The sequence below is a fragment of the Bombus bifarius genome, unplaced genomic scaffold (assembly GCF_011952205.1).
Source record: "Bombus bifarius isolate JDL3187 unplaced genomic scaffold, Bbif_JDL3187 scf7180000009125, whole genome shotgun sequence".
NCBI lineage: Eukaryota > Metazoa > Arthropoda > Insecta > Hymenoptera > Apidae > Bombus > Bombus bifarius.
In genome coordinates, this window is record NW_022884914.1 from 1,158,689 (window position 1) to 1,180,273 (window position 21,585).

The following is a 21,585-nucleotide window of genomic DNA, read 5'->3' on the forward strand; positions in this document are numbered from 1 at the left end:
TATGCATAATTGCACTCAATGAAATTTGCGTCTCTGCCGCTTTGGGAACCTCCTGGTCCCCGTGTCTCGTTCTCCTCTTGTGCCCGTTCCCCTGCCCGCGTCCCCTTATCAAACTCTCATCACCGTATTATATTAGTCGGCGTGTCCTCGTCACGCGTTACGCGCAACTGAATCATGCAGCCGCGATGAAATCGTGCCAAATTGAGAAAGCCGCGACGATAAATTACGGGATAAGCTGATGGAAATTACGCATTCAGAGATTTTTCGAACGAGAACCTGGTAAAACGAGCACACACGCACGAGGGTCACTCATGTATACAACGAACACACGTGAATATCTAAAAGAAGAAACAAAGTTCGTGGAGATAGCAAAGGGCGGTTTGGGAGGCAGCGACCTCTGGTCGAGGGTAGTCGTTGCACATGGCAGACAGAATAAATAAAAAAAGAGAAAAACCGCTCATTTCAGCCAACGCGCTGTAAACATCTGCTAGGCGGGGGCACTTTGGCCCGCCAGTGGTTCTCAACCAACGCAGATTTGGTCCTTCGAAATGCATCGTCGACAGTTTCTATCACATTCTCATCCCCTCCAACCGAATTCTCTCCCTTTTCAGCTCGTTTCTTTTTCTTACCCACGATATTTATCGTTTACCTCCTGCATTTTATACTCCTCGTCCCCTCGGCCTCTCATTCCCTGAGGCTTAAGTGTCGATCGAGTTTCGAGTATGAGAACGGAAAGAGACCCGGTGTGGGTCGGCAGCTGCTTCGAAGACCAACAACCAACAAAGGCAACAACCACCGTACCCTATCACGGGTCGTTACTATATTACTACTACTTCTATCGTCAGTATGCGTGTTACCGATTTTCTCCAGTTTTCCTTCCTTCTTGAGAGACATCTCAAAAGGAACGCAGAAAAGTTCAAGTTACTTCACTCGAGCAGCGTTTTCAAGAAGTTGTATATACAAGATCGAATAACCACTGTTCGAGAATCCGAGATCTCGTTCATCCTTCTTCGATGTCGGTGACGAAGCTCAAGGTTTCGACGGACGGAGAAAGCGCGGGAAGTTTCGACATCGTCGGCCGCAAATTGAACCGAGGAGGAACGGGCGAACGATTCCACGGCCTCGAGAGAACCGACGGAACGAGATGAATGTCGAGGCACAATCGCCGTGCGTGACGAAGTGTGTCGTTAGCGACGAAAGAAAGAAATTCGACGACGATGACGACGGTGCATTTAAAGGAGAGCTCTCTTTCTCTCTCACAGCTTTGAAATTCTTCTCGCCGGCGGAAACTCTTAATTTTGTGGCTGATGTTGCGGCCGAAGGAAAAGGGACGAACTTTCGAAAACGATCATGGCCAAGGCCCCGTGCATGGGTCTGAAATCGTGCGTCCATTTGTGCTCGAAACAATTTTTAACATAATTGCGCCTTTCCTCTTCCTGGGCACATGTATATCTCTCTGTCATCGCGTTACACCGGAATTATTATGAATAACAAGGAACCGCAATAATGACCGTTACGACGTTTTCAAAGGAGACAGTTGGTTTTTTGGTTGTGGTCAAACGCGACTTGATCTACTTGAAAAATGAGAACTATAACAAATGGAATTAAATGCATAATACAAATAGAAACAATACGGAGATAGATATTTTTCAGGGACGTTAGTTGATACGACGAGATTTCTTTTAGAAGAGTATCCGACTTATAGAGAACAACACGCGTGAGTTTACCATTATAAATTTGTGAAGAGCAAATAAAAGTCCTATACACTAACGTTTTCGGGATCTGCTCCTCCCCCTACCTCGAAACTTATGTAGCGTTTGACCATACCAAGCGAACAAGTCGTAAAATACTGAGAAAAGATTCTCCCGTCTCATGGGCAGCTTTTTACGAAGGCGCGTGAACAGCGGTAGGGCCAGTATGGGTCTATTAACACGGTTTCATCGTCGACACAAATCTTCCATTTCGGTGGAAAAAGTAAGCTGGCGGTAGCATCGAGCACGTGCTGCCGTCACGATAAAAAAATGTCTTCTCTTCCTGCCATTCGAATTTCTACTGATGTTTCTTTCACGTATCATTAGGAAACGATACATTAAACGTTGTACAGAAGTCAGGAACACGTCGCCGTTCTGTACTCATGGCATACACACACAATCGAACGACATTTCCTTCGTGTTACGGTTATGTGCGCGACGAATAACAACTACACACGTTCGAGCTTCTATCTCGTGTACCGGCTACAAATAAACCAGCCTCGATAACCACGTTCGCCTATTTCGTTAAACAAACAAAACTGTCCTCTAGCAGCTGGCACGCGTCGCCTCTTTGCTTTTCCAGCAAAGACGGAGAAAGTTTCGCGCTTCGAGCGGTCCTATTTGCAGGCTGGATCTCGTGTATATAACCGGTGCTGTTGTGCCGTGCGTACGGCGACGTTTGCGCACGTGTGTGCGTCACGTTTAACAGAATCGAGGGACGGTTAATAGCGAAACGCTTCTTCCTTCCCATCGCGACGAGGCAGCAGCAACAGCAGCAGCGGCAACACGCAGCATCACGCGCGCCACAGTTCGCGTCGCGCCGGTTACGCGACGCTGCAGCTAACGACCTGGATAACCAGCCGTGATGTTTCCAAAGTAACGTCATCGTTCGCCGCGATGCGACACGAGGCGACGAGTCTGACGACGGAGTCGCTCATTACAACTTCCGGTCCAGGAGAGCGAGCCAGAAAGAGAGCGGCCCGAGGGAATGAGAAAGATGGAGAGAGACAGAGATCTCGAGCGGCGATGGTGGGGACAAGAGAATCAGCAGAACAGCGCAGCGGACCAACTGGTCGACGGAATGAGACAGAGAGCGCGAGCGTGAGTAAGATGGACGGTGGGGAGGGAGAGAAGGAGCGAGAATCGAGCGAAAATGCTCAACAAATAGCCACATCCTCATAATGGAACGGCGTATCAAACTCATTAGACATCATTATCGAATCGACACGATTACGTTCCGCAGAAAGATCCGATCTTCCCGTTAAAAACGAATGATCGGCTCAGATAGACGCTTGATCGTCATCATGGGCGCTGATACGACGCGCGTACACACGCCGTACGTTGAGAAGTCAGCGTATTAGGCATACACGCTAAAGACACTCTCTGCATCCGTCGAGAAATTTAGGCGTACGAGAGTGCGGGAACCCAGTCGCGCTAGAGCAATGATTCATGCCAGGTATGTTAAACTGGTTCCGAGCGGACTGCAGCCGCTGGAAAAAAGGCTCGTAGCCCGATCTACGAGACACAATGCAACGTTAGAGAGAAAACAGCTACGTGGACGTATGTAGATCCGCAACCCCGACCCCGCTCCCGTCAAAGGGTGGAGTGGTTGGGAAAGCAGGAAGCGAACGGATTTTATGTAAGAAAGGAAAATCATAATGCACAACTATACGTGTCTGTTCGAGGAAAATGATTGGAAACGTCAACGAGGAATCCGAGATTCGCGTTACGATTTCTTCGTATTATACCCCTTGCTTCGTCATATAATTTTCTGCATAGTACAGTGCCCAGGATAAATTTCCAGATAAACGATTCTGCACGTTATATTATTATAGACGTAACCTTGCTTCTAATCGATGGTTCTATACGAGTGTTGGCTGATTTAAAAAAATACCAACGACTAATTTCACGTAGTAAAAATACCGGCCTCGTAATATATAATAAATGAGAATATCGATCTAAACGTGGGTACGGCGTAATCGTTCGATGAGTACGCGCTGCGTACGCCACGCAGAAGCATCGAGTCAGTGCTTACTCGCGCGCGTTTCGGTCGCACGACACGCCAGCGGTTCTCAATCTGAAGATTACGGCGTGTAAAGAGGATACGAGAAAGCCCGGCCGAACGGAAGACACGATAAGCACGTACGGAAATCCGTAGCGGGTTCTGAATTTAAAACACGAACAGTCTTGACACCGTTCTAAGTGTCCGAGTCTAATGTTATTGGACGGTCAATATTAGCGCGCTTCACGTGATGAGCGACGAGCACCATACGGCTTCCTTTTACACGCCACCGTTTTCCCTCCTATCGAGGAATGCTTTAGGCATCGCTGGAACGACGGCGTTGCCAGGTACGTTATATTCAGATATAATAAAACGTTATCGACCAGATATCGGGGCCGAGCAGCTCTCTTCTCGCGAGCCGTAGCAAAATAACATCGGTGTAATAAGGCACGCGAGACATTGAACTCGGCTGAAAAACAAGGACTAGATACACACTACTTTATCCGATTGATCGATTCTTATAATCGTCGTAATCAACGCTAGATAGCCAAGCGTTGTTAATAAAGTTATTGCATATAGGAATATTATATAGAATGTTTAGTCGTAGGAGAACAGGAATGGAAGACGAACTTAGTATTTTTATTGACTCGAAGTGTCGATGAATGCATGTATAATATGTCAACTGTAGACTGGCAAGCGGCCAATTTCGAATTTGCAAAAGTGTATCGTGCGAGGTAAATTGCGCTCGCTCGTTTCTACGTGACGACAGATACGGTGGAGGTGGTCGAGAACGAGCTGTAGATGATCGATCTATGGCACGTGCTATCGATAGACGCGCTCCTTCCGTGTGTATTTGCACGCGTTTTGTATCCCATCGAACTTATATCATGGAATATCAAATATACAACAGAGATCAAACTAAAGAACATTTCTTCCGTTCTTTTCCACTTTTCGATAGCATGTAAAATCGCATTGAGATAGGTCAAAAATAAAAATGCAAATACACAGAGAGTACGCGTAAGCACTTTCGAGCGAAAAGAGCCGTTTCTAATCTTCGACATTAATCGGTAAAAGCATGAGTCTCACGAACGTAGATAAAGTATAGGCACGGTATTGATGACTGTGAACGGAGTTACGTGATTATTTATCATCCGCGCGATCTTTGACAGATGTTAAGATTTAAATGGCAAGCCACGTGGCGCCGCGCTGCGGCGTTCTAGGTTTTCTCAATTTCGAAACGCCTTACAAAACGAACGATGCTGTATATACGTATAATGTGTGTCCTGTTAGTACATGGTTTAAATTCGTTCGATAAAAGCAACTGTTTTGCTATTCAATGGAAAGATTATCTTTTCACGGTGCACATCGTAGAAAGAACACAGATGCGTTCGTTAGCCATGACTGACCTTATACGGCGAGAAAGATCCTTTACTTCTCGCGTGCTCAATGAGACACGGATTATAAAAAAACGAAAATTGTCATTTCACGTCATTCAGAATGGTCGAAACGAAAGACGCTAAGTTATTGACCGCGACTTACCGGTGGGCATCGCGGTATAAAAAGGTCGGAAGTAGGTGCGTAGCGTCTGTGTCACGTACGTGTCTGTTATTTTTATTTGTAACAACCGTGCTTTGACATTTGGAAAGAAGGAAGGTACTCGTAAAGATTCCAGCCTAACGTTTTGTTTGAAATTCTCTAAGTTTAACTGTCGTCGACGTTTCGTGTCCTTTGACGAGCGGCCGGCTTTCAACCACTGTAAACATTGTTAAATCGCGACGCAACGAGATAATAATAATTACCATTTACTCGTTTAGTAAACTGTATAACACGATATATCAATAAATCAAACGCGTGTAATCAATTACTTTTGTATATCATGCATAAAGATTATTATTAACAAATTGATCTTTTTTTTTTACACACATTGAATAGCAAGTAAAACATTTCTTATCTGGCGTGATATTATATCCATTAACGCGTGTCATGCGAATTTCTAGATGCAGCGACATCGCAGCATCGTTTAAAGTATGACGTCGCTATTCTTGACACCTTTCTTGGAAACTTGGGTGTAGAAAAAAGAAAAGAATATACCAAGACGGTTGCGGCACGGATAAAAGAACGACGAGCTCGATTTTAACGTTCCAAGGAACGCTTGTGCACACTAGCGAAGGTTACGAAAATGCCATCGGTCTCGAAACACTTAACCGCGATGTATAATCATTCTTTATTTATTTATGAGGTCGATACGCAATATCGCAACAAATTCTAAGTTAAACTTGCTTCTATGTGCAGCTTTTTGTTCCCTTTTTTCTTGTCTTCATTTTCTAACTACATTTTTTCCTCTTTTCTATACATACCACGGAACAAAGATAAACGTAACTAGGCTGTTCGCAAAGGTGGCCGATGAACGACCACGACCTACGCCAGGGTTCACTGTACGACGTTCCACCGAGCTTCAAAATAAATTTGCTTTTCGAAGTTAGATTGGTTTAATTGCACCATTACTTGATACCGCGTTTCTCGCGCCACGCTCACGCCCGTGCCAATGAACTGTCAGTGGTGCTATACGCGACAGATTCCGGTAACGAGAAATGCAAAATAACGTACTACGAGAATTCAACTTACGTAAACATGTTACAGTACGACTAACTCGACAACATTATTTACAACCGTTTCAACATTTATCGAACGACCTTTGAAAAATATTTTACGTTCACCCATACACGTATAAAATTACCTATAAAGGGTTTTCAACGTATTCGCGGAATTTCTATGTATATCTGCTAAAGAGCACAACGAATATCATTGTTGTCATGCAGTTACATACGATTCAAGCGATTCCAAGGCCCTTACGCTAAGCCCTCGTATAATCACAATTTATCGAGATTAAACGCTTTACGTTTACTTTTCGGCTATAAAATTTATCGTTCGTCGATAAATCGTTATCAATTTTTTCGAGTATGTGTCAGATTTGTGACTGTATCGATTATTTTGTAACGCGTAAAGAACAATGTTCAACGATCGCAAGAAGGAAATCCGCCAGTTTGCAAGAGATGTGGAGGTTATGTTCGCGCTCTTACCTTGTCGGCCTACGATCTCTGCCACGTGCTCGCTGCTAGGTACCGGCACGCATTCGGTCATGTTCTGGCTCTTCTTAGAACGTGCTTCCTCGAAAACGCCTGCTGGTGTCGTTTGCAAAGGATCCGGATCGTTGGTCGTTCCGGTGCCGGTTCCTGTGCCAGTGCCCGGGCATCCGGGAGTACCTTCGAGACCGAGCATAGATAACTCTAATGCCAATTGCAGGGCTCGTTGGTCCTCGAGGGAAGCGGTGCCACCGCCATTCGCCCCACGATCCATTTCGCTGAACAAACTTGTTGGCATGTTGCTCGACTAAAGTAATCGCGTTGTGTCGCACCGATGAAGTTAATCGTACGTTGATACCGTTTGCACAGATAGTATAAATCACAGTTTCTTTATTCACCGATTTTTCACTATTTCGATTATGATATAGTCTCAGTTCTTTCTTCACAGCCCGTGTCTTTCCTTTCTTTCCCTATTTCCTTCTCTCCGTAATACTTTGCTATGAGTAGAATTGTAGAGTAATGGCCGAATGCTGTTGATCAGAGACGGGTTCTTCGTAGACAGAGCCTAACTCGAAACGATCGAAAAACAACGAAACATAAGCGCGCGCGCGTGCACACTACACACACTGTATTATTTAGGACGAGGACTATAGTGGCTGCTACACCAAGAAAATCGGGCGATCTACTCTTCTCTCGTACGCGGTCACGAAGCGTATAATGTTCGTAGGAAAAACAACGATGCACCGTACAAAAATAAAATCGTCGCCTCGCCGGTGATCGTTTTCTTCGTCTTCTGCCTTTTTCGTCCGGGTCCTCTGTGCCGTGCGTGTGTACGAGCAACGCACAGCGTGAGTGTTATTCGTACACTGAAAACGTGTGGGCTACTACTCGTCGTAATCTCGTGTCCACAATCAGCACGTCTTTTTCTCGTCGTTCAGTCTCTCTCTCACTCGCGCGCTTTCTTTCACCGCGTGCAAAAGCCGTGCTACGAAAGTGGCCTTCTCGATATTCGCACTGGTTGGAACTGTGTGTTCGTTTGAGATTCGTGTTATTTAGGAGCGCGACTTGAAGCCGTCAAAATCGTCGCTCGCGATGTTCGTGTTTCTTTTTTTATTTCTTTTTTGTTCGCGTATCTGTTTTTTACCGATACAATATTATTTCGTTCGTTCGTCTACTCCTTTCGGTGTTTCTCTCCCCGTTTCGTTCGCTCTCGTTCTCCCCTTCGACGGAACGACCTAACGTAACGTAACGTAACGGCGCGTGTATCACGTTTGGGAGGTGCGTCACCGACCGACTGACTAAAGCGTCCGAGAGCGTCGTCGCGCGACTGAAGCACTGAAAACGGAGGCAAGGGGCGCCGCGCTCTCTCTTTCGTTCCTCTTTTCTCTCTTTATCTTGCCCGCTCACTTGCGTTCTCTCTTGCTCTCTCCCCCTTACCGCGATCTTTCCTTTCGAAGGCAGGCGCGTGCAACTACCCTCTCGCTCGTGTTACCACTGCGACTGACTGCGACGTACTGCGACTGCGGGTGCTAAAGCCGGCGCGCCGCCATGTGCCGGACGCCGGCTATGCGTCATGCTGATTGGTCAGCACGGTCACGTGGCACCGTACCACCCCTCCCCACCACATTCGGCCAACCGGCGCACAAAGTACCAGCGCATCTACCGGCCAAGAGCGCCGCACTTCGTTCGCCTCCAGATACGGGCGCGTGCACTCGTCTCTACCGGCTTGCAACCCCCTCCGTGTTACCGCTTGTGCTCTCTCGCCTCTTCGTCAAGTTTCCCTATGGATCTCTGCTGAAGCACCGGCTGCACCACCGATTTCCAACGCCGGTGTTTGCGAGCCCGGGGCTGCCCTGGGATCGCAGCTCCATCTCTTCGTGATAACGCGAGACGCCATGATCAAGGGATGCACTTTCATTCCGTCGATGTTGTTTCGGTTAATTTAATTACTCACCGTCAATATCTGTACCTTCTGCTTTGTTTGATTGCAGTTTTAATTAACGAATATAGCCCCTTTCTTTTTGACAGTTCCAGTATTTGTTTAATCTAGCTTTCGAGTTCGTTTATCTTGTTCCTTTTTTAATCAGAAAGTGTATCGGTAATTGACTTTATTTTAGAGAAGATTTAACAAACGTAGATTGGTTTGTGCATTTCAGGGTATATACTTGGTTTACAATATTACAGTGGCAATACTGTATTTTCCAAGATTATTCGCTGTATCGTTCACGGTAAATCTTACGATACGACACCCTTTCCTATCTGCAGTCCCGTCAACGACCTCTGTCTGCATATAGGGTGCCTAGCAAAAGCATTCGTCGGTACTCTTTTTCGAGGTGCGTGCAGTCACTGCAGCAGATCGGCGAAAGGAAATGCAACGGGAAGGAAATTTACGATTCTCGAGAAATAATAGCAAGGTATCGTTCGAGTCGTAAACCTTAGTTGGATCGTTTGAGACTCCTACCATGCTGTAAATTAGATACGACATCAGGAATAGTTCAAAGGAAATCTGTATTATTGCTTAGTATCAAATATATAAAAGTGTGATCCTTCTCAGTGGCCTCGCTTGTTCGAAACTTAATTACCCACCGTCTCACAAGGTTGCAACTCTGTTACCTGTTTCAACACTTTTCCCTGTTTTATCGATAATAATTAGTGGAATGAAAATGTAGATAAAAGTACACACGATGATTGAACATGTTTTCTAGAATCAAGCAGAAGTATTTATTGTCTTGTTTGTTCCTCCATTAAATTAAGACATTTTGATCACGTTCGATCCAAGCCCGACAGAGCATTTTCTTTTTTGCCTGCTTCGAATGTAATGAAATTCACGACACGATAAATTTATGCAATATCATCGATGAAACGAGAAAAACCAAGTTTTTATTGCGATCGATATCCCACGTAGCACCGCGAAACAAGTTTCTGAAGAAACGTCTTGGCACTACGTTCATGCACAGTGCACTGCGCTATAGCCTGTGCTAAAGCATCATACCGTAGTAGAATGGTTAACTTTCCGTAATCGAGATATCAAGAATATCTTCACTCTGAATCAGTTAAGCTAGGTTAAGTTACGCCGATCTATCGTCCTTGAACTCCGACGCCAATGATTCCAGCAGACTGTGTAGGAATTTGTACTTCGTGTCGAGATCGTTGATCGCCGATCAACCTTGTAATTTTCTCTGGTTGCAATTTATGATTAGCATAAAGCTAATTGTGAAAAGAAAAGGGAAAATTTCTGTGAAAAAAAAAGGGAACACGAGAAACAAGAAAAAGAATGATGCGAAGAACGCAACCGATCGTTAATTCTCGCAGAAAAACCTATTAAAATTCCATTCTCAAGTACAATGCAAAAAACGGAGTCATTACGCGTGTTGAAGAGCACACCTTAATAAAAGAAGGAGCATCTCGGTTCGTCTTTAAAGCTGCGCTGTGATAAATTTTTGAAAGGAACCAGTTCGCCGCGTAATATAAAAGCGAACGATACAAGAAGCTGTCCCCTCTCCTTTCTACTAATTGTCAAAAGTTGGCTTCGATACGGGCCAGACACGTAATTGCTTCACTGATACCTGCAACCTCTTAATCCGCAAATCACGAGCCATCCTGGCGCAGCTGCCACCTGCGCGACCGAAACCGACTACATATTTGCTAACAACGAAACCGGCGAATTCGATCTAAACCGATTTCTAAATGCAGCGGTTTGGACCTTGAACCGAGGTGCAACCGTGTTCCATTGTTCTCTGCCGACGACCCTTCGTCTTCTCCCCAGACTAGCCGATTGCTCGATTTTTAGTCGGGCCAACGCACACGATCCTGATCATGTTCTCCGTCTCATGGAAAACAGCCGACGATGCTCCAGAATAATTGCACAATATCAGAAACTTTTATTACAACCGTTCCGCTATTCGAGATACCGAATATAAAATATTAACGTTTACGGAGAATATCGGATGAAAAGTTGACCATCCTTTTATCGTCCCGTTGTAAAATATACTCACCGTAGGTTTCCAAATAAAAAGAAAGGAAAAGTTGAAATGATTGGTTCGCCTGCAAAGAACGTACAAATTCTGGCTACCTTTTTAAACTTTTAAGTTCTTTAATTTGCTTCATTGATAGCGTAGGTAGTAATTTTAAATTATGTACGGTTTATGCGTACGTGTATAGCGTTAAGAGAGGATGATAAGGAACAAGGAAACCTTTGCGAGAAAGTTGACTCTGTTTTATTAGTCGGAGCCAACGTTTTCATTATTACTGTAAGGTATCAAGCTGTAAATTAAACGAAACTACAAGTAGACAGCAAGCAAGATATAACCGAGAATGCGCGGATATTATAAAGAAGTGTAAAAAAATATGTACGCATATTTCTTTTATTAAAGACAACGTGGTTCAACAATACTGACCAATAAACCGCAAGTTGAACGGCAGGTGTCAGCGAGATCTTTGGCCAACGAAGTCCAACCGAAAACCTCTTTTACAGACTATGTGTATTTGCTTAGCAGGTAGAAAAAATTTACATACAACCACTTAGATACGCCGAACAAAACTGTTACCAATCGAAGCACCAAAATTGTTTCATTTGCCTCTTAAATCTACATAAAACGATAAAACCAGACAAATACAGGTTGACTTTTGAAAATTTCAGACAACTTCAGTCAACATTGTTGCCAGTCATTCGACAAATTACCCAACAGCGAAGTGAAACAGAAGAAAAAAGAAAGATTTCCACAAAAGCGACTGGCTTTCTCGCGGACGGTGATCCTACGTGAGCTCGTTCGGCAAAGGCGACTAATTTTGTTTCTCATCGTTCGCCGAAAGCAACGACCCGTGCACGCTCTCTCAAGGCTGTCTCGGGACGCCACCTTTTGCCACGAGCACCTGCCGACTTCTGGCGAGCTCGTGCTCTCGACTCGCTCGTAAATACCTGTAACTTGTGTCCAGTATACGTTCGCCTTTCCGAAACTTTGCTCGCGTTCGTTTATTTTTATCACAGCCAATGACTTGATGACGATAAGCCAGTTGGACGAACAACGAACGATTTTATCCGTGAATACCAGTCGTACCCTGAAGGGGGTGGTTTTCGTCTCTCGACATACGCGCGCCGTCTGCACACGAGCCCGAAACTCGAGCGTGAAAGTAACGCGTGAGTGCACGTGCGTGTCCAACGCTTATTCGTCCAACTAATTGCCTCGGTAATCGACACGTAATCAACTCATAATCGACGATGGCTATAATTCTGAGATAATTAAGTCCGACAGACAGAGAGCATTTACGTCGGATTCGAGATCGTCCTCCTCTTTCAGGATGCTGCAAGAATTGAATGCGGCGTATTGATGGCGAGGTATGTAGGTTGGAACGGAGCAGAGGATGAGTAAAGGGTTGCAGGATGAAATTAAACGCAGACGGTCGAGAGGTGTATGAGGAACGTAATGCGCGTAGTGTACATGACTGAGCATTGTCGTGTAATTAGACGAGATGTGGGTAAATTGAATTATTTCTAGATTTTGTACCCGCATATTTGATTGTTGCTCCAACGACGTAGAAATATTTTAAATAGAACGAATGGAACAGGATGAAGATTTCACGTGAATGTGGATGGAAAATATTTGAAAATAGAAATACACGCGAATAACGATTACTTTTTATTTACACCATGTAGGGCGAATATCATATTAATAACTACTCTGCGGCTATTTATAAAATGAAAGAAAACGAACGAGTAATTGATAGATTCTAACCACAGCTTTGGGAATTTTAACGAGATGAACCGATTAATATGGTTTCTCCTTCGTTTAAAAAAATGAAACGAAGTATAGATATTTTACGACACAGCCCAAAATTACTCGAATCTCGGGCAACGAGGTAGCAATTTAATACGTCGAAAAAGAAGAAAGAAGACAACTGGATCAGCTGCGAATCCACACCATGCAGGTTCACCATGCTGGCCACGTTCTTTCAGAACCACGTCGCGTCGCTCTTTTTCGTGGCTACCATTTTCGCAGGTTTCTACATCTATTTCGTAGCTAACGGCCGAAGAAGGCGCAGCCCTGAGAAGAGATGTTGCAACGCGATACTGTTCGGGCCGCGGTCGAACGCTAGCCACACCGTGGGCGCCTCTTAATGTCGCGGCTTATTACGAGCAATAACGATCCGCTGTATGCTACATTTATATCTTATCAGGTCTAATGTTATACATTACGCGACCCTTAATACTATACTTTAAAAACGTGTTTCTTTATGCGGTAGAAAGTTGAGCGCACGCCGATTCCTTTCCACTATCAGCGCCACCACGATAGATTACAGGCGTTCCCAAAACGCGGCTATCGTTCCAACAGATTTCCATCTCGTGCGCCACTCGAATATCGTAATTACGATAACGAACAACAGAACACCGAAGGATGTCGAAACGAGGCTCTCATCCTTCAGCAAGAGAAAGAGAAAGGGAGAGAGAGAGAGAGAGAGAACAGAAAAACGAAACCTAAAACAGGGAGCGTGCTCTCAGAAAAGGGTCCTCGAAGGACCCTTAAGACGAACGTAAAGGAAGCGACGAATACACGTACTAAAGGGCGACGCAGGCACGTGTGTATAATCAGACTTCCTGATGCAGGATACTGGCCAAGCTGCGTTTAACTTAATAACGAACGGAACAGTTTCTGGCTGGTTGGCGCATTAGCTAACTCCTCTTCGACGTTCGGCATAGTTGGTCGTATTTTTAGCGCTTGCAACCGGTTGCCTTCCACGGCGATCATTGTCGTTGCTTTGCGAAACTGCTGCAACTCCTGCGGGGCGGCGTGTCCTCGTGAGACCGACCGTATATACACGCGGATCGGCGACACGCTCGCCGAGTGCACCGACATACGCGCGTGTCTGCGTGTCGCGCTCGCAGAATACACCTTGGCGATTTTTCTGCGCGCACACACCGGCTTGCGCTTTGCGCTCGCTCGCACGCGCGCACGAATACCAGATCGAGCTTGTTTCGCAGGCGCCTATATACGGACCGGCAGATCGTATATGTGCGCGCAAGGTACGCGCCGCGCTGCCCAGCCAGCGGAGAGGAGAGAGAATATTTCGTTCGATTTCGATCGACGGGGTGCAACGGGGGAGAACCGCATTGCTGGCCTCTGAGTCGACCACGGCTGCTAGGACGACGACAACGACGACGACGACGACGACGACGATGGTGGCGGCGGTGGTGGAGCCGACGCACATCTTGTCGCCGAACGGCGTGTCTGAAGGGCAGGGCCGTATTCTTACTGGCTAGCACCCGTTTGAGGCTTCACCGCGCCTGTGTGCGCCTCCGTTTTGCGTGTCATCGGGGTGCACGACGTGTGAATTTTAATACAAAGCTTGGTTACTGCGCGAACCGAGACTGCGAGGGTAAATAAGATCTAACAGGCGCCATGTCAAGGTGCATCCTTGTAATACTTTGGCATTCCGCTCTTGAGCATATTTTGTCGTCCTTGATGTTTCATTGTTACTTATGTAATACATGATTGTGATTTTGGATTGATATTAGTAGGATGTTCATGTATTTATGGGAAATTCGAAGCTGTATAAACGTAAAGAATGCACGACATATTCAGAAATATTTCTCAAATTTGTCACAATAAATATAAGTACGTGCGATCATACTTCAATTTCCCTGAAGAAATCTTGTAATTAAAGTAATTTCTGAAGCAGACTTTGCAAACAATATCGGCGAATTCACGTGGAGTAACGCCAGACGAATCAAACCGGGTCATTAATTGCTTCTAGAACGAAGCATTAGATAATAGTAAGCAGCCTCTTGGCTGATCCTCGATGCGATTCATGAGTATAAAGCCACTGCACGTCGGTGCTGACAATATTGATCGACTATCTATCCCAATATCTGGTTAACCACGAAATCCGGCGGCCGCCTACGCAACGGCGTCCACGAAGCGGGGTCAGCATGGAACAGCGGCCGTAAGGCCGTTGCACAACGGCGAAAACGCATAAATAGCATGGTAAACGATGATAGCGCGGATAAACTGCCGCCTTTCTAAATATACCGTCGGTCCATTCTCGGAATGTGCTTCCGACCGCAGTCTGTAACACTTGTCACCTATCCTGATCCCACCTTTCCCTTAATCTCTGTTTTTCGCGATGCTGCTTCATGGCAAAAAGTTGAACACGTTATATGAATTTTACCCTGCTGCGATTCTTTGATTCTGCTCCGACTTAAGCGTTTATAATATGGTACAATTTGGAGAAGTTGCGTAGCCATACCTGCAAATTTTTCAAATCTTATTTGTCTGCTTTGTTACATCACTGTAGTATTTTAACAATGTCTTATTATATAGTTTATAGTTATATATATAGTTTATATATAAGAATTATTTATTTTTAAGTTTCAAAGGAAAGTAAAAATTTGCTATTAATATTATAGGTTCTTCCCTCGTAATCGGATGAAATCCTAATTACAGAAAGTTAATTACGTTCTCAATGCCTGAAAACTTTCTTTAATTTTAAGGAAAATATAAGAAAGTGGACACTAGTGCGTATAACTTTTCTCGTTTCTTGATATTATAACAGGAGTTCAGTTTTGTAATAGCTACAAATTTATTTAATATCAGGGAATCATAATAGAGCGAAGTTCGTATTATTTATGAGTACAGTATTGTATATGATTTTATTTTTTTCTGTATATTATTAGCGTACAGGTTTAACACATACCTAATATTTGAAGCCTAACTGCTATAAAAGGATATCATATTTGACATATACATGTTTTCTGTCGATTGTAAATAAACGTCTGTATGTATTATGAATAAGTAAACGTAGATATAGTGATAGAGCCCATTGTAAACTGAACTTCAGTCGTTCGACTATGGATCGCGTGCGCCGAGAGCTCGAAAATTTGGGCGGTGAATGCTCGAGGTTGGGAACCGTGAAAAATAAGGATTAATTGAGGGACAGACATAAGTCGGCGAGATTCAGACACTTTCAAAACAAGTTTCGGTCACCCTATGAGATTCCCTGCATATTATGCATTTTGAAAGAAATTATTATTTATGTTCAGTTAAAAACATCATACGTTCAAACTAAAAAATATATTGCACATATAGATTAAAAAAAGAAACTCCACTGTAGCAATTAAAAATTCAAAACACGAGAAATAAATAATAAAGAGAGGAAGAAACTTTACGATTTTGTCTTCATAATTCGTGCACATTAAAAATGTAGAGTAACGATCTAGAAGGTTCTATGTAATAAGTTTCGAAAATTTAACTTTGAAGGTTCAAATCTCTCTATTAAGAGAACCTCGGACCAAAGCTTCTTCTGACAGGCCACAAGAAGGGAATTTATCTATTCATCGTTGCTTTGCATCGTCGAAATACGATCGGACGTAACGTTTTCAAGCGGAAATTTTGAAGTTATTAGAACAGCATTGTGAGCTCGGGAAACGTGGGCTCGCGAGTTTGCTACGAATTCGATGGAAGATTTATTTACAGCGAAGGGTGATCATAGAATGCATTCACGTGGTTACCGATGCCCTTCGTGTTTATAGCCGGCACTTTCGAACGGCAGAGAAACGGAAAACGTTTCGCGATCGGCTTCTAGGATGCGTTCGCACAGAGAATTCGAATTATCTGACAATGGTGTAGGTATACGGGGGCAGCAGTTCCAATGAAAAGTTAAAATTCATATTTGTTAAACGCGTTAAGCATATTATAGTTTTTTTTATTGAAAGAATGTAATATAATTTATAACTATTGGTTGATTATTTTCGAATTCATTAGATATATTCAATTAAAGATTTAACATAGAAACATAGAGTGAGGCAATAAAATAAATATTGTCTCAAAAGTTTCTTTTCTTTGTTTCAATAGAACGAATGAATCATACATAAACCAATAAGATAATATGAAACAAACAATATATGCATCCAACATTTGCTTGTAAATCGAGAGAAACTTTCGGGACAACCTAATATAATACATAGGCTGAGGCTCAACAGAATACCAGTTATTTTTACACACATCCTAGGAAATTCCTAATTATACCTGAATTCGCTTTTGCACTGTTGAAAACATATACGGATATCTAAAAGAGACATCGAGAAGAGGATTCGAAAGATAATGACCTGATTTAACAATAATGTATAAAATATTTTATTATATCAATAGAAGATACTTTTCGGTACCATTATTCAAAAGTTCCGCAATAGATATAATCGGCAATCCAAACTAAAATATTTCCACTGCTGTACAATGCAAGGTAGATATTCAACCGATTTACAACAATCTTAAACTATAATCGTCATAAACGAACTCTATAATGAGTTCGTTAATTACTAGGGTTTCTCCAAATGGGAAGCAAACAAAACTGATAGTTGCCACGTATCTACGTACAACCATACACTTAATTTCCAAGCTAGAAATATTTACCGACTGTCCAGCTGAACAAATCGTACAGTATAAATTAAATAATAAAAAAAAACTTGATTTCCAGGGTCTGCAGGTACGAAAGAAACGAAGTTATACTCGGTATGCAATATGGACCGATGCGTGCCTTGTGGATAAAAATGGTCGGCGTAAATTTCTCTCACCTTGAAACTACATAGTTCGATGGGAAGACGATTCGTCGAAGGATCGCGTGTACGCTTTTGACATTTCGTGGATTGCCGTGCGTTAGCCCCGATTTCCCTATGAGCGAATCCTGCGACACCCCAGACGAATTTAAAGCTTTTATGAAACGAGAGGGGTCGACCAATGACTAAGGGTAAAATACGAAGAAAGAGACAGACAGAAAGAGAACTGTAGAAATAGTAGGGCGGTAGAGGACGGAGTGAGCAAATTGAAAAGTGGAGGAACGAGGAGGGAACAGGACGACGAAAAAGGACGTAGAAAAGGGAGCACGCGGCGAAGAAGAAGAAAAGGCTCGCTTTTCAGACGGTTCAATAGATTTCGATCTGAGCGACTTTTTTCTGAGCTCGAAACGAAACGACGAACAATGGGCCAGACGGAAACCATGGCCGAGCTTGAAGACTTCCCGTGTGTACGATTCCACGTGCACATGTGTATGCACAAGGGATAGAATGATCGTGTGCGTGTACATCTGGATCGACCGGGTCCTGAACGAGAACGGAAGTTTAATGACTTCAAGTGTCGGTGAAAATCAGGATCAGCTGGGGGCTCGTGTTCCGCGCGCTTTGTCGCTTGATGACGTAAAAAGAAATACAGAACCCTTGTCCGAAGGTTACGAAAGTTCATCCGGTGCCGAATGAAACGCGAGGATGAAGCAGAAATATCTAATACAGGAATTTTTAATTTTTATGGTAATTCATTATGATAATTGATTCGTGGTAGCTATTATTAAATTTCGTCGATGATTTCGTGAATGCCGTGTAAACTTAATAACGTAATAATTGTGAAACGATTTTTAGCGTATACCTGGAAACGCGAAGCTGGTAAAGCGGCCAGTTCTCTCCTATCCGTTGCTCCCGTCTGGTGGGCCCACGAGAGAGAAAGTCAGTCGACATCGATTACGTATAGCAGTTGGGAGTCGAAGGTCCCCCAGCTGTTCTTCCGTGGAGAGCGATGGACCAACGCCTCCTTTGAAAGGCCTCTTGCAAGCTGATGATGTTTATCCGCTGGATCTCGCCGAAATTGATTGTTTCCTCCCGACTGTAAAAAACGAAACGTTCGATGTATATAAAAAAGAAGGAAGGAAAAAAGAGACGGGGAAACTAAGAAGAAAAGAAGGAAATATATCGTTTCACGGTTGTAACAATAAGCCTATAAGGTACATTTTACATACATATATTCTAGCATTTTACCATTGCTGAAGCGATAATAACATTATAAAATATTTATCGAAGCAATGCAATATTGCAATGATAAGATTAACAGAATTCTTTGTTCCAAACATGATAATTCCTGAATGTTTCCAAACCGTATTATGAATCCATTGTAATTTCGAGTTAATCTGGCTTTTATCATTTAACTGGCCGTCGTTCGCTAATAATTTTGTTTCGTACGCATTTAATTCGAACTCCTCCAGAAATTTTCGAATACTTCCATTCAAGAACCGTTTCAGCAGAGACCGATGTGTGCATGGTCAACACGGCCCTCTACGGTCGAACTCAGTCGCTCAAACGATCGATAACAGGACATAGTAGCGTTTCTATTTATATAGAAGTGCGGTTCGACATAACCAGAGATACAATCCGCGATACGTGCCAGATAGAATCTTCCCATCCAATTTTAGTCCGTAAAGCTTCAGAGAATTACGTTACACGCGAAATCTCGCGAAAGAATCACTCGATGAACCTCGCCACCGTGCACGGAACAATAAAGGTTTTTAAAATTACATTAGAAAGCTAGAAAATCGAATTGTGAATTTTCATAACTTTTGTTTGGCATCATGATGCTTGGAATTTAGCCATTGTGGATTAGATTATGTCAATCGTATTAAAAATAGTGATTCTTGTTTTTTCTATATTCGTGTAGATGATTCACGAATAGGTAGTCTTACTTCGATTTCGTTATTTCGTTCGTTTATCCTTTTATAGCGATGAGCGAGGATGTTTCCGGACTTCGACGTAATTTATTAACGTTACAAATGTTCGAACTGATTGTGTGATACAAGTCTATAGAACAGAAATATAATGAAAATAGAAAGAAAACTTTTCTTGTCTTTTATAACCTCGTGCCAAAGTACTTTACCCTACGGAGAGCGCTAGTTTGCGGAAATTCAATTTTCTTCCTTATAACACTATACAAGACAGGTTCCCGAACTTATGTTGTTTCTTTCACTTTATCTTCCTTACTATAATATCAAAATACGTGAAGTATAATTGGTTTTTACAAAACTGTATTTATCCTTTTTTTTCTTAAAAATAGCACTTTATAGAATTTGGAAAGTTCCATAAAATTCATATAAATAAGATAAATATAAATAAAAGATAAATGTGGATTTCCATTTTTTATAAACAAACACGGAAACCAAGAAACCAGAACAGGTTTAAGAGACTCAAATTTCTAATCGACGTTTGCCACGTGTCTCGTCGTGGAAACAACAAAATCTAATTTCGGGGAATTCGATTGGCTTAGAAGCGTGACACCTGATGATAGTTTCGTTTGAATTCCAGCGGGAGACTCGCGATAACGATACACGGATCTTCTTGCCTCAGATTACAAGTTCTTCGACGCGTTCAACCGCAAACGCGCATATTCTATCAACCGCAACGGCGTTTAAGCAGGGATTAAGTTTTATCCGGGACCGGCTACGTCCACGTGTAACGAATACAGTTTAATACGTTCGATTGTTCTCGCCTTGTTATCTGTTTTATTGTACGTACGTTTGCGGATTATGGCGCACGAAAGTGAAACATTACCATTTTTTACGATTATCCGAGAAATACACATTTAATTTGTGTTAAGACGTATTGAAATTTACGGGTGGTACGTTAATTCTTCAAATAGAACTTGATAAAATGAGGCAAACAAGTTTCTACAGATGTAAACCTATCGTTTCGCAAATACGGAATGATTAAAATTAACTTTCACCGATAAACTTAAACTGTCAACCAATTATTACGATACTGGTATTTTTGCGTTGCTTTTCTCTACAATGTTCAATATATAAACAATATTAATCCGTTAATAACACGAAATATGTACGCCAATGTCGTGTGTTTGATAAAAGCTAGAATTGCGAAGTTTTGTAATCTCTGCATTGCAACGTAAATAAATATAATCGTATTCATTTAAAAATATTGGGAAATATTTATGCAAAGGTTCATTTTCAAAAGTGGTTTGTACATATTTTCGTTCTAGTTACAACGTATGTCTATAATTCTCTGACAATTTGTATTTATACACAAAGGAACTTCTTTCTAGTAAGGAATGTCTAACACATTTTAGACACACAAGAATGCAATCGTTTTCTTGTAGACTCCAGAATAATCTAGACAGACTAAGAATGTTCGCGAAAGTTCCTACGGCAAACTGATAATATTCTCGGATAAGCGATTAAAAATATTCATACAAAAACTACTAATATGCTTGTAGCGTATTTATAAGTGCTCGACAATATATCTATATAGATTTCATTAATTCATACAACTCTTAAATGAATTCTTAATTTCTCGTAGAATACCATCGGTTAAAAATCTTATAACATACTTCATATTACATTACTATTTGTTATAGGACGACAATCGGCGTCGCATCACTTCGACAACAACACTGAAAAGTCGGATGGAACAAGCGTATCCTTGACAATGTGTGCTGAATATTCGGGTCACATCCTCGATCAGACTTCCTTCACCGGTATGACACGCACACACGAGTATATGCGTTCAAAGAGGAGACACGTAAGGCCGATTAGGCAGGGATATACAAACGTGTTCGGCGAATTATAACGATTTAAAGTAGGACATGTGCATGTATGTCTATCGTAGCTCTCTTTGTCCACTCTTGCTCTCTTACTCTTTCTAACCATTTAGAAATGAGGGAAAACGACCCTTCGCGAACAGGGAAACAGCTGTTGAGCGATGATGAGAAGAGGACGGAGGTCGGGATTCGGAGAATGGCAGAGAAGGCAGATAGAGTGAAAAAAGAGGTTACCACCTGGCTTACCTGAAAACCGACGTCGGTATACCTGCCCGAGCATTCTTTTGTGCGGGCCTCGAGGCACGCACCCATTCCCATACGGCCATATTACATCCTACAAAACTACATGGCACAACGTTACTGTCGTGATGCTGAGAAAGATGTTTTAGGAATAT

At 42.8% G+C, this 21,585-nt stretch overlaps 1 protein-coding gene and 1 long non-coding RNA gene across 5 annotated transcripts in view; one reads left to right on the forward strand and one right to left on the reverse strand.

The window, feature by feature from the left end:
- LOC117213637 (RNA-binding protein MEX3B) overlaps window positions 1-8,974 on the reverse strand; it is a 61,164-nt gene extending 52,190 nt beyond the window's left edge. The window contains exon 1 of the mRNA XM_033459141.1: window positions 6,834-8,974. Within this exon, the coding sequence (XP_033315032.1) occupies window positions 6,834-7,134 (301 nt within the window). The 5' untranslated portion in view covers window positions 7,135-8,974. The remainder of the gene's footprint in view (window positions 1-6,833) is intronic.
- On the forward strand, window positions 1,381-18,675 carry LOC117213638. Of its 4 annotated transcripts, XR_004488695.1 has the most exons (4): window positions 9,003-9,064; window positions 9,131-9,250; window positions 17,304-18,129; window positions 18,238-18,675. It is a non-coding gene; the product is annotated as an uncharacterized LOC117213638 (long non-coding RNA). The 4 variants fall into 4 exon arrangements; XR_004488697.1 differs by lacking the exons at window positions 9,003-9,064; window positions 9,131-9,250 and adding an exon at window positions 1,381-4,100; XR_004488694.1 differs by having other exon boundaries at window positions 9,022-9,250.
- The last annotated feature ends 2,910 nt before the right edge of the window (window positions 18,676-21,585 follow it).